Source organism: Brachionichthys hirsutus, chromosome 8 (assembly GCF_040956055.1).
Source record: "Brachionichthys hirsutus isolate HB-005 chromosome 8, CSIRO-AGI_Bhir_v1, whole genome shotgun sequence".
Lineage (NCBI taxonomy): Eukaryota > Metazoa > Chordata > Actinopteri > Lophiiformes > Brachionichthyidae > Brachionichthys > Brachionichthys hirsutus.
Genome location: NC_090904.1, coordinates 15,859,980 through 15,873,592, shown reverse-complemented (window position 1 = coordinate 15,873,592; position 13,613 = coordinate 15,859,980). Strand labels below are relative to the sequence as shown.

The 13,613-nt window shown below is 49.5% G+C and overlaps 1 protein-coding gene across 1 annotated transcript in view; it reads left to right on the top strand.

Moving 5' to 3' along the window:
- Positions 1–626: 626 nt before the first annotated feature.
- igsf21a (immunoglobin superfamily, member 21a) overlaps positions 627–13,613 on the top strand; it is a 192,409-nt gene continuing 179,422 nt past the window's right edge. The window contains exon 1 of the mRNA XM_068742179.1: positions 627–753. Coding sequence (XP_068598280.1) covers positions 627–753 — 127 coding nt within the window. The remainder of the gene's footprint in view (positions 754–13,613) is intronic.

The following is a 13,613-nucleotide window of genomic DNA, read 5'->3' as shown; positions in this document are numbered from 1 at the left end:
CACTTTTGTTGTGTCCTTAGGCAAGACACTTCACCCACATTTGCTGGTCGCATGCGGCAGACTACAGTTAGACTGTAACTGCTGTAAACCAAATTACCCTCCGAGGGAAAAAATAAAGTATTTAGTAAGTATTATTTTGTTGTTTTGATATCGGCTGCTAAGGATCCATAGAAAAATTTAATTAAAACATTAAATTAATGTTTAAAAAAATAAATGAAAATCCAGCAATTAGAGGGGTCTGAATCCAGAGTGGGATGAAAGAAAACTGAAAAACCGAGAGTCAGAGAGAGAGAGAGACAGAGAGGGGGCAGAGAGAGAGAGAGAGAGAGAGACAGAGAGGGGGCAGAGAGAGAGAGAGAGAGAGAGAGAGAGACAGAGAGGGTCACAGAGAGAGAGAGAGAGAGAGAGAGAGAGAGACAGAGAGGGGGCAGAGAGAGAGAGAGAGAGAGAGAGAGGGACAGAGAGACTCCCTCCTCCGCGTGTTCTTTAAACCAGACTGACTCATTTCTCCGGTTCTGTTTCGGGTTCTGTTTCGGGTTCTGTTTCGGGTTCCTCTCCCGTCCCTCCACTCCGACTCGCCGCATCATGAACAGTCTTTGGGCTCCTTTCGGTCGCATCCCTCTGGAATGGCGGGGATCGTTCAGCGGGCACGCGGAGCGCGCGTAGTCGGGGATTTACTGCAGATGAAGGGAACGATGCGCGTCTTCTCGCTGTGCCTGCTCCTGTGCGCGGACCTCCTGGATGGAGCCGTCGGTGAGTCTCATGTTCACGCCATCGCATCCGCGCACAGGTGTCAAACTGTGCGCGGCTCGCGTGCGACACTGAAAAAAAGCAGCCATAACCGGGACGGCCGGATGGCAGCGAAGGGTGCCAACCCCCCCCCCCCCCCCGGGGGGGCAGAGAACGGAATGACGGTCGGATTCAGCGCGGGCTGCACAATGCGTGCGTGCTGCTGGAGCGCGCGGAGAAAAGGCAGAACGCGCGGGAGCCTCTGCATTGCCCGTCACTGTGAGCGTGCCAGACAGCGCGCAACCGAAGCACGCTGGAGTGCGCGTCAGACGGAGCCAGGGCTCAACAGATCCGAAAGTTGCAGCTGTTGGGCGCGTTCAGGTGCGTCCTTCCTGGTGGAGACGTGCGCGTAATGCTCAGGTTGGCAGACCGGAGATCAGCAGCGTGAGACTCCCTTTCTGATTGGACGTTGCGTCCTCGCTCTGCGTTTTGTTGTGGACATGAAGAGGAGCCGTAGGCTGGTTCTGCTTGAAGGCCGATCAGAACCTCACATTTTGCTGTCTGATTGGTTCTGGTTCTGCTTGAAGGCCGATCAGAACCTCACATTTTGCTGTCTGATTGGTTCTGGTTCTGCTCGAAGGCCGATCAGAACCTCACATTTTGCTGTCACATGGACTTCAGGCTGCTTGCCTCCAAAACTAACGTCCTGCTTTTGTGACCATTGCTGACACGTACAGGAAGGGTTAGGGTTAGGGTCGTTAGAGTTAGGGTTAGGGTCGTTAGGATTAGGGTCGTTAGGGTTAGGATCGTTAGGGTTAGGGTCGTTAGAGTTAGGATCGTTAGGTTTAGGGTCGTTAGGGTTAGGGTTAACATAATTTAGAGAGGAGCCCTGGTTGAGCCATCCTCGGTGATGCTGCACTATGTTGATATTTAGGGCTTGCTGAATAAAGCCCTGCATTACTTTGGCTTCATTAGATGGGAAGAGTTAATCATCTGACGCAAGAGACAGCTGATTGGCATCTGAGTAAAGAATATTATTACCCTCGCCGAAGAGGAGTGCGTTTGTTTGTTTGTCTGTCTGTACCAGCGCATAACTCAAAAACTAGGAACCCAATCGACTTGAAATTTTTACACAAGCAAGGTTCTGTCCGTGCCTCGGTCCTCCCCGAGAATGGCGTTGATCCGGATCTGGATCCAGATTCTAGAATTATTTTTACATCTGGAATTGTGCCTGTGCTGTAAACTGCCACTTTAAGAGGGAGGGAAACGAATGGCATGATGGGAAAAAGAGTCCAGAAGGAGTCTTGTAGTACGTTCCGGAGCAGCAAGCTAGAGCAGGTTTGGCCCCTGCTGCTCCGGAACGTACTACAAGACTCCTTCTGGACTCTTTTTCCCATCATGCCATTCGTGTCCATCCATCCATCCATTGTCTTCCGCTTATCCGGGGCCGGGTCGTGGGGGCAGCAACCTAAGCAGGGAAACCCAGACTTCCCTCAGCCCGGCCACTTCTTCTAGCTCTTCCGGGGGGATCCCGAGGCGTTCCCAGGCCAGCCGAGAGACATAGTCTCTCCAGCGTGTCCTGGGCCCGTGGTCTCCTCCCGGTGGGACGTACCCTGAACACCTCACCAGGGAGGCGTTCAGGAGGCATCCTGAATAGATGCCCGAGCCTCCTCATCTGGCTCCTCTCAACGCGGAGGAGCAGCGGCTCTACTCCGAGCTCCTCACGGATGACTGAGCTTCTCACCCTATCTCTAAGGGAGAGCCCAGCCACCCTACGGAGGAAGCTCATTTCAGCCGCTTGTACCCGGGATCTCGTTCTTTAGGTCACTACCCAAAGCTCGTTACCACAGGTGAGGGTAGGAACGGAGATCGACCGGCAGGTGAGGGTAGGAACAAAGATTGACCGGTAAATCGAGAGCTTCGCCTTTCGACTCAGCTCTCTCTTCACCATGACGGATCTATGCAGGGTCCGCATCACTGCAGACGCTGCACCGATCCGTCTGTTGATCTCTCGCTCCATTCTTCCCTCACTCATGAGCAAGACCCCGAGGTACTTGAACTCCTCCACTTGGGGCAGGATCTCCTCCCCGACCTGGAGGGTGCACTCCACCCTTTTCCGGCTGAGAACCATGGCCTCGGATTTGGAGGTGCTGATTCTCATCCCGGCCGCTTCACATGCGGCTGCGAACCGATCCAGTGAGAGCTGGAGGGCACGGCCTGATGAAGCCAACAGGACCACATTGTCTGCAAAAAGCAGCGATCCAATCCTGAGGTCACCAAACCGAACCCCCTCAACACCCTGGCTGCACCTAGAAATTCTGTCCATAAAAGTTACGAACAGAATCGGTGACAAAGGGCAGCCCTGGCGGAGTCCAACCCGCACTGGAAATAGGTCCGACTTATTGCCAGCAATGCGGACCAAGCTCTGGCACCGGTCATATAGGGAACGGACACCCCGTATCAGGGGGTCCAACACCCCATACTCCCGGAGCACCCCCCACAGGACTCCCCGAGGGACACGGTCGAATGCCTTCTCCAAATCTACAAAACACATGTGGACTGGTTGGGCAAACTCCCATGCACCCTCAAGGACCCTGCCGAGGGTGTAGATCTGGTCCACAGTTCCCGGCCAGGATGAAAACCACATTGCTCCTCCTGAATCCGGCGGACCCTCCTCTCCAGTACCCCTGAATAGATCTTACCGGGGAGGCTGAGGAGTGTGATCCCTCTGTAGTTGGAACACACCCTCCGGTCCCCCTTCTTATAAAGAGGGACCACCACCCCGGTCTGCCAATCCAGAGGCACTGCCCCGATGTCCATGCGATGTTGCAGAGTCGTGTCAACCATGACAGCCCTACAACATCCAGAGCCTTAAGGGACTCCGGGCGGATCTCATCCACCCCTGGGGACTTGCCACGAGGAGCTTTTTAACTACCTCGGCCCCAGAGACAGAGGAGCTCACCCCCGAGTCCCCAGGCCCTGCTTCCTCACTGGAATGCATGTCGGTGGGATTGAGGAGGTCTTCGAAGTAGTCCCTCCACCGATCTACAACATCTCGAGTCGACGTCAGCAGTGCACCATCCCCACCATACACAGTGTTGACCGTGCACTGCTTCCCCCTCCTGAGACGCCGGATGGTGGTCCAGAACCTCTGCGAAGCCGTCCGGAAGTCGTTTTCCATGGCCTCACCGAACTCCTCCCATGCCCGGGTTTTTGCCTCAGCAACCGCGGTAGCTGCGCCCCGCTTGGTCTGTCGGTACCAGTCAGCTGCCTCCGGAGTCCCACAGGCCAAAAAGGCCTGATAGGACTCCTTCAGCTTGACGGCATCCCTCACCACCGGTGTCCACCAAGAGGTCTTGGGATTGCCGCCACGACAGGCACCGACCACCTTACGGCCACAGCACCGATCGGCCGCTTCTGTTACAGGTCCCAAACAGCGGGGCTGCCATAGCAGTAATATGCAGTCTGTAAATATATGAAAAGGGACGGAGGAATAAATACACGAGCCGTGCCTTCAACATCCAGAATGCATTCTCTGCTTTTACTATTATTCTCAACAAATATTTAACAGTGTACAGCAGTGTTTTTGCCACCAATTACATTCAGATATTTCAGAGAAACATTACTTTCCGATTCAGCTAACCAATACTATAATTAGTTGCTATTAAACTGGACTTTTAAACTCAAAATTGCAGTATTAGCTTACTCCCAATTGGTGAAAACACAGCAAATACTCAATAGATATGACATATAAAATATTCGAACACTATATGCACATGAACAAACCGCTTGAATTATTAGCATTAGCTTGATACAACATCGTGGCTAATAATGGTAGCTTAGCCACGTGCGCCATAAAATAAAGACCTTGGACTTCTTTAAATCATCGAAACCACGGTATACACCGACACCGGTACATGTAAAGACCATACGTTCACGTTTTTAGTTGTACTTCACCGCGAACGTACCTGTAAATATATGAAAAGGGACGGAGGAATAAATACACGAGCCGTGCCTTCAACATCCAGAATGCATTGGGCACCTGGAAGTTCCTCCGTCAAACTCACCCTGCGGCAACACCTTGCAACGAGTCCCCTACTAATATAAATACAGGGAAACAAAATACTAACGACAATTAGAAAATGTAACAGTGACCGTAGAATAACATTGTAGCAAAAATAAAAATGTTATAAATACTAATATTTATAATTACCAATTAGGAAACTTAAAACAACGTGGTCACATTTTTAGGTGTACCACACTTCAACAATGGAGGCACGAAACATGGTCCACTCGGACTCAATGTCCCCTGCCTCCCCCAGTACATGGTCAAAGCTCTCCCGGAGGTGGGAGTTAAAACTCCTTCTGACAGGAGATTCTGCCAGACGTTCCCAACAGACCCTCACAATACGTTTGGGCCTGCCAGGTCTGTCCGGGATCCTCCCCCACCATCGGAGTTGACTCACCACCAGGTGATGGTCGGTTGACAGCTTCGCCCCTCTCTTCACCCGAGTGTCCAAGGCATGCGGCCGCAAGTCCAGTGAGACGACTACAAAGTCGATCATCGAACTGCGGCCTAGGGTGTCCTGGTGCCAAGTGCACATATGGACACCCTTATGCTTGAACATGGTGTTCGTTATGGACAATCTGTGACAAGCACAGAAGTCCAATAACAAAACACCACTCGGGTTCCGATCAGGGGGGCCATTCCTCCCAATCACACCCCTCCAGGTCTCACTGTCATTGCCAACATGGGCGTTGAAGTCCCCCAACAGAACGAGGGAATCCCCAGAAGGAGCACTCTCCAGTACCCCCTCCAAGGACTCCAAAAAGGGTGGATACTCTGAACTGCTGTTTGGACCATAGGCACAAACAACAGTCAGGTTCCGTCCCCCCACCCGAAGGCGGAGGGAAGCTATCCTCTCGTTTATTGGAGTAAACTCCAACATACAGGCACTGAGCCGGGGGGCAATAAGCATTGCCACCCCTGCCCGGCGCCTCTCACCAGTGGCAACTCCAGAGTGGAAGAGAGTCCAACCCCTCTCAAGAAGAGTGGTTCCGGAGCCCTTGTCGAGGTGAGGCCAACTATATCCAGTCGGAACTTCTCAACCTCGCACACCAGCTCAGTCTCCTTCCCCGCCAGAGAGGTGACGTTCCACGTCCCTAGAGCTAGTTTCTGGAGCCGAGGGTCGGACCGCCAAGGTCCCCGCCTTCGGCTGCCGCCCAGCTCACATCGCACCCGACCCCTCTGGTCCCTCCTATGGGTGGTGAGCCCACGGGAGGAAGGTCCCACGTAGCTTCTTCGGGCTATGCCCGACCGGGCTCCATGGGTGAAGACCTGGCCACCAGGCGCTCACCATCGTGCCCCACCCCCAGGCCTGGCTCCAGGAGGGGGCCCCGGTGATCCGCGTCCGGGCAAGGGAAGCCCAGGACCAATTGTTTCACTCGTCATTGGGGTTTTCTGAGCCACCCTTTGTCTGGTCCCTCCCCTAGGACCTGTTTGCCATGGGTGACCCTACAAGGGCATGATGGGACTCTTTTTCTCTTTTTCCCATCATGCCATTCGTGTCCCTCCCTCTTAAAGTGGCAGTTTACAGCACAGGCACAATTCCAGACGTAAAAATAATTCTAGAATCTGGATCCAGATCCGGATCAACGCCATTCTCGGGGAGGACCGAGCCACGGACAGAACCTTGCTTGTGTAAAAATTTCAAGTCGATTGGGTTACTAGTTTTTGAGTTGTGCGCTCGGACAGACAAACAAGCAAACAAACAGACAGACAAACAAACGCACCCAATTGCAATACCCTCGCCTCCCCTTCGGCGAGGGTAAAAAACACATAATATAGAATCATCCCGTCAATGGATAACATTTTAACATTTTATGAAGTTGTCCCTCGCTATAACGCGGTCCAGCTTTCGCGGAATTTGGTAATTTTTCTTGGAATTTTGCATGCTTTTTTTTTTTTTACAGCGTATGAACAGACATTGCGTCAAATCAGGAGAGAACGGACCTTACCTAAGGAATACTTGAGACCCTATTAAACCACACAATTTAATTTATGCAGTGTTGCTGAGATAAAATTTACCATCAGAGATGATATCTTCTACAGTTTATAGGATCTCATTTACTTTCAACATCTGTTGATATTTTGTCATACAACACTGAGTTCAGAAAATGAGAACATTACAACATTAATGTCATTCGGGATAAGAAAACTAATGTTGTGATCAAAATATAGCGTTTGTGACTCACTTTTATCGGCATATCAGCAAAAACACTTCTGTCTGTCTTTGGTTGACCTTTATGAGAGCATTAGGGCAGCAGTATAACACAAAGGATTATGGGACTGCATCTAACAGCTTCACTGAAGAAGAGAAAGCAGGAGTTCTGTCTTAAATCAGGACTTTCCGTAGTCACTTTAGTGCGCGTGATTACCAGTTCTCTTATTCAGTAATCACATTCAATTAAAGTATAATTTGTTATGCTCACCTTCAGTCTGGATCTTTTGAAACTTGTAATCCCATTAAATGTAATGAAAAAGCCTTATTCACACTTGAAACAAGTTGATGACCCAGAAAAGACAGCTTTTGGTGACAGACCACCGTGTTGAAGGTGTGTAAAATAGCTATTACTGAAAACCATGACCTCTAATGATCTTGGTAGCACCACACAGATCCTGCAGGAAAATGTTGAGCTTTTATATGATTATTTAAAATAGAGAAGCCATAACTTACTAACTAAATCACATTTTTACCTTCCCTGGGATCTGTGATAGGAAGTCATAATTGCTGCTTTCACCAACAAGGTTATGTTTTCAACCGTGCCCATTATTTTGGTTTGTTTAATTTTATGCAGGATTACGCAAGAACTGCTTGACGTTATTTATTGTGAATGTATTGGATGTGTGCCCTGCTGCTGCTGCAAACCAAATTGCCCTACTGGGATAATAAAGACTCTTGAACCTTAACAAATTTCCATGAAACTTGTTGGAAGGATGAGGCATGGCTCAGGAAAGAATCAATTACTTTGAGGAGAGGGTTGGAACCCGGAATCGTTTATTTACTTCCCTTAAGATTACAAGGTATAGAATTTGTTGATGTTTTCTCTAATTTACATAAGAACTTTGAACTGATTTCCATTTACTCACCCTGGAGGGTTCAGGTATTGGCTAACACAACTCTTGATTCAGTTTAAAGCATCTCAGAGACATTTTCCATAATTTCTCTCAGAAATAATAAATGAATTGTGACAAAATCTGACATATTCATGGTGTTCATATCAAGAAAGGTATATGTTACAGATCCAGATAATAATCTGGATCAAATAATGTATGTTTCTCCCCCATGAACTGCCACATTATCGTGGTGGGGGAGTTTGAGTGCCTGAATGATAACAGTGGCTATGTTGTCGGGAGCTTATGCTCCTGGTAGGGTCTCCCATGGCAAAGAGGTCCTGGGTGAAGGGTCAAACTAAGAGCAGTTCCAAAGCCCCTATGAAAGAATTACAAGCAAGTACCATGACGTCGCCCGGTATGGCGCAACCTGGACCCCACCCTGGAGTCAGGCCTGGGGCCGGGGCTTGTATGCGAGCATCTGCTATGTGCTCGAAATATCGCAGGTTGTTCCACATGCGATGTATTAAATGATCATATTGCGAGTATCGAGTACAAATTGTTAATGTAAATGTTTTAATGCATCGAGTGTCGCTCCCTCACTCTCTCCTGGCAACTCTTATGGCGACCAATCAGAGCACTCCCCCGCCTATCCGGAAATCTTTCCTGCACGCATACGTGTTTTTCTGTTAGCAAGAGAGTATAAGCGAGAGACTCCAGGCGAGTTACTAAGGCGTTCAATGAATCACGGACTATCATCTGGCAGTGGGTCGGGTTTCACCAGGAAGATGTGGAACATTCATTCATTGTCCAACCACTTATTCCGTTATCGGGTCGCGGGACAAGATGGAGCCAATCTCAGCAGTCAATGGGGAAGAGGCGGGGTACACCCTGGACAAGCCGCCATTCCATCGCAGGGCAAACAAACTACGGTTATCTACAAAGTCAAAGAAACCAGAAAATACATCGAAGCAAATGACATCCATGCAATTATTATTATTTTTTAAAACGCTCCACAATGCGGCTGCCGAATGACGGTGCAGAGTATGTGTCCTTCTTCTTCTGTCGTATGTCCTTTAGACCTTCAGCTCTGTTGCAGCAAGCCAGTCCAGTGTGTCAATGTCCAAGTCAATTAAGCCCTGATCACCATTTGGTGGGCGGTATATGGGGCAGCTGGTCAGCACGTGGTCCACAGTCTGTGATGGATCCCCACATTCACAGTGGGCACTGTCTGCAAGACCCCACTTCTGCATTGTTGCACCAAAGCGTCCAACTCCTGTCCGCAGCCGGTTGAGGGTATTCCACTCCTTGCGGGGCAGGTCCTGGTCAGGAACATCTGTTGGATGCTCAATGCAGCGGTGGAGCCTTGATGGTACTGCCACCTTCCACTGGTCCCTCCATCTGACCTTCACCCAGGATTCCTTAGATATGTCAGCTGGTGTCGTGTGGAGCAGTTCCCGGGCCTGTGTGGCAAAAGGGCGACGGGACTTGAGGCGGGTGTGATGTGGTGTCTCCATGACAACCTTGTGGAGGAGGTGGGATTCCCTCAGATGTGCCTTCTGAGCGAGAGCTAGTATGGATGCCTCTCGCCTGATCTCTGCTGGGGCGATTCCAGCAAGGACTGGCAGTTGGTTGGTTGGAGTGGAACGTAGGCATCCGGAGACAGTCCGTAGTGCGCTGTTGAGTGCAGCATCCAGCTTTTGGACATGAGGGCTACGGCTCCAGACTGGGGCAGAGTACTCAGCAGCAGGCAGGACCAGGCGCTGAATATATATATTTACTAGATAGAATGTTAGAGTACAAGTACATGATCAAGAGGTTCGCGGTTCGATTCCCGGCTCAGGCACATGTGTACATTGTTGTTGTGTCCTTAGGCAAGACACTTCACCCACATTGCCTGTGCGAATGAGTGAGCGAGTGAATGTCGGTGGGGGTCAGGAGGACTGATGGCTGAGATTGGCAGCCTCACCCTGTCACCTTACCAAGTATGGAGTGAATGAATAATGTACGTACCATGTAAAGCGTCCTTGAGTACCCAGAAAAGTGCTATATAAAATCAATGCATTATTATTATTATTATAAATCTGTGGAGGTGTTTATTCAGGTATGCAGGGATTGAGGGGACTGAGGGCAGAGCTGCATTAACTATTTTAAATGCCAATCCCATTTTGAGTTGTTTAACCCTGTCTTCTACCCTGAGCCATTTTAGGCTAGCAAAATGTCCAGGAAGAAGGTGGGTCATGGGCCCCAGATTGAGGAGTAGCCGAATCAGTTTGTTGTGGGAGGTTTGGAGCCTGGTTTTCAGGGACATTTTGATGTTGGAGTACCAGGAGGTGCTAGCATAGTCAAAGAGGGGCTGAACGAGGCTCCAGCAAGCATCCGGAGAGCACTTCTGTTGACAAAAGCAGACATTCTGCCCAAAAATCTTGTTCTCTGATTGACTTTTTTGATCACCTTAGTTGCCATACTATCGCCAGACAGGTATTTGTCAAGAACACAGCCCAAATAGGTAATCTCTACTTTGCTGGAGATTACTGTATCATCGACTGTGACCTTGAAATCATCAACATTTATCTCACGTAGAGAGTGTTTAGACCCAAAAAGAATCGATTCGGTTTTACCAAGATGTAGTGACAGTTTGTTATCGGTAAGCCAAGTACGGATTCTGGTGACCTCAGAACTGAGAGCCTCCTCAACCTGCACTTTGTCCTCTCCCGAAATCAGGAGTGCTGAGTCATCAGCAAACAGGAACAATTTGCAGTTACAGGCAGCATTCATGTCGTTAATGTATAGGAGGAACAGTAACGGCCCTAGAATGCTGCCTTGAGGAACCCCACAGCTCACCGGGAGGGACGAGGACAAGGTTCCGTTTATGTCTACCATTTGTTCTCGTCCCTCAAGGTACGATTTCATCCAGTTTACTGATGTGCTATCAAAACCAATCGCCCCTAGTTTATTCAATAGGATTGCGATTGCGGTTTGCAGCCGAGTGTGAAGTGAGTGGGATGAGGATTAGCACCTCCAATTCCGAGACAATGGTTCTTGACCAGGAAAAGGTGGTCCGCCCCCTCCAGGGCGGTGGGGAGTCTTTGCATAGGATTTCAAGGATCTTGGGTTCTTGTTCACGAGTGAGGGAAGGCTGGGGCGTGAGATTGACAGACGGATCAGTTCAGCAGCTGCATTGATGCAGTCGTCGTATCTTTCTGTCGTGGTGAAGAATGAATGAGTTTCCTCTGCAGAGTGGCTGGGTGCACCCTTAGACAGGGCGAGGAGCTCTTTCACCAGGGAGGAGCTCGGAGTAGAGCCGCTGCTACAGCTATTTTGGATGCATCCTGGACGCCTCCCTGTGAGGGTGCTCCGGGCATATCCCACCAGGAGGAGGCCTCAGGGAAGAGCTATAGGACATGCTGGAGAGACTATGTTCCAGGGAACACTCCGGGATCCTGAGATATGTTACTCAAAAAAATAAGCTGTAAACTCGTGAAAATGAGGGGATGGAAAGTATGCATTTATAGGGGGTTATTTTTAATCGAGCTGCTATATTGTAAAATAGGTAAAAGGAACTGTAGGCCTGTTCAGCCTTGACAGAGGAGGACACAAAAACACGATATTATTTTGGGAATACTAAGATTCAACCTGCCCCATGTTGTTGGAGAGGAGCAGGAAAAAACGGAGCCCAATCAAGAAAACATTGTTTTTTGTCGGAAATCACAGTTCTGTGGTACCCGATACGGTTTCTTTCATATTATGTCTTCACATGTTTTTATGGCTTGCATGATGATGAATATATTTATTATAGCTATTCAGCTAGTCCGGCGTGTCCCTTTAGCGTTGCTGCACTTTGGCTTCGTTCACCAGCATGCAGTCTGGTAGGTAACCCCGGAGGAAGATCAACCTTCGGGCCTGGAGAGGAGCGATCTCCCCGGCGTCACCCAACCACGGTCCGGAGACCAGAAGGTTTAACAATGGATTAAAATATTAAGAAAAAACACGACGTACAACCACGACAGTCACACGTTGAATCCTGAGAGCACTAAATTCCCCGTAGCACTGATTGGCCAAGCAATGGAGCGATGGTGGTTGAGAGGGTCGTCCTACGATCGAGAGGTTGGCGGTTTGATTCCTGGCTCAGGCACTGCCGTTGTGTCCTTAGGCAAGACACTTCACCCCGGGCGCAAATCAATAAAAAGTATCTAGTATCCATCTTGAAAAAAAAAATGTAACGTGATCACCTGCAGCCAGTGACCCCCAAGTGGGGGTCAGTGAATCTCCCCACTGTTGCGCCCCTTGGGCTAACGAGCAGAGAGGACCCCCAAGTGGGGGGTCACTGGCTGCAGGTGATCACGTTACGTTTTTTTTTTTTCATCGTGTCATCACGAATCGACACGATGAGTCGGGTGTGTCTTCACCTCCACGGTGGAGGCTCCGCCGAACCCCTGAGACGGACACTTTAATCTCGTACGGCAAAAAAATCACGCTCTCCGGGGTCACAGGAAAAACAAGGCGGCGTCGCTCAAAAAGGTCTTCCAAAGTTGGTCACAATAGTAAAAGGGCATTTGGCATGTAGTATTTTTAAAACATTGGGAAATGTTATCTCTTCATACTATTTATGTAATTCTACAATCAGGACCTTATTTTTCTGAAATTGGCTGCCGTAATAAGGAGAGATTTCTTGCCAGGCTATCAGCAGCCTTTCAGCCCTCACTGTTTCGTACACGTGGATTACGCCATTTTGCTTATCGTGGTAAAACAAGGCTGCTCAGTAATAACGATCGCTTTGCTGCTGCGTCTCAACGTTAGCCTCCTTATTAAAGGCTCGGAGAAGTGCCTTGCATGCTATCCATGGCACTTATCTCAGCATCCACGCTTCATCACAGGGGGCTCTAAGCTGTGCACAGACGATGTTTCATATGCATGCATTGTAACTTGCTGCAGTTTGCACTTTTAGTTTGACTTATGAGGAGCATGTTTAGAGGACCTCTGCAAGGGGCATTATTCAAAGTCCACCTTACCTTGAGGAGACTAAACATTGGCTTTTTCTTACTTCTGTGTTAGCATACAGTACGTACCAACGGATCGATGCTGTGCTGTAGAACGATGGTCATCCTGTGAGATCAAACAGAATGATAAAAACAAACAAACATGGAATGAACACAGTCAAAGCCCGGCTTAGAGGATTCACTGTTGCGTCCCGTGGGGCTAACGAGCAGAGAGGACCCAAAAATGCGGAGACAGAGCCGGGAAACAAAACAGAGTCTTTAATAGCTCTCAAACAAAAAACACTCAGCCTAAAACAGCACTGAGGGCTGGACGGGCTGGACGGGCTGGACGGGCTGGACGGGCTGGACCGTCCGGAAAGAAAACAACACAAAATCGCAGAAACAACAGCTGGTCTGGTGATTAACTCAGACAAACAAAATCCAAATACTCAGCTGGGTTCAGAACGGCAGAGAACGGAACGGCCTCACCAACGAGCAGAGACAGGAACGGGAAACAGGAGCAGATCGGAGGGGACGGGAAACAGGCACGGGAGACATGTGGGCGATCCGGCGATCGGAAGGCCGGTGACCAAGGGACTATCAGCAGTTGGGCAATTGGATGATTGGTCACAGGTGTGTCTGCTCTGCCGCTCCGTTCTCTGCCACGCCCACCGACAAGAGAGAGGGAGAGAGGAGAATGAAATGAAACCAAACAATTCAGAACCCCAACATTCACGTGTATTATATTCAGGTGATACAAATATTTAACACCAATAGTTACCTCTGCCAAC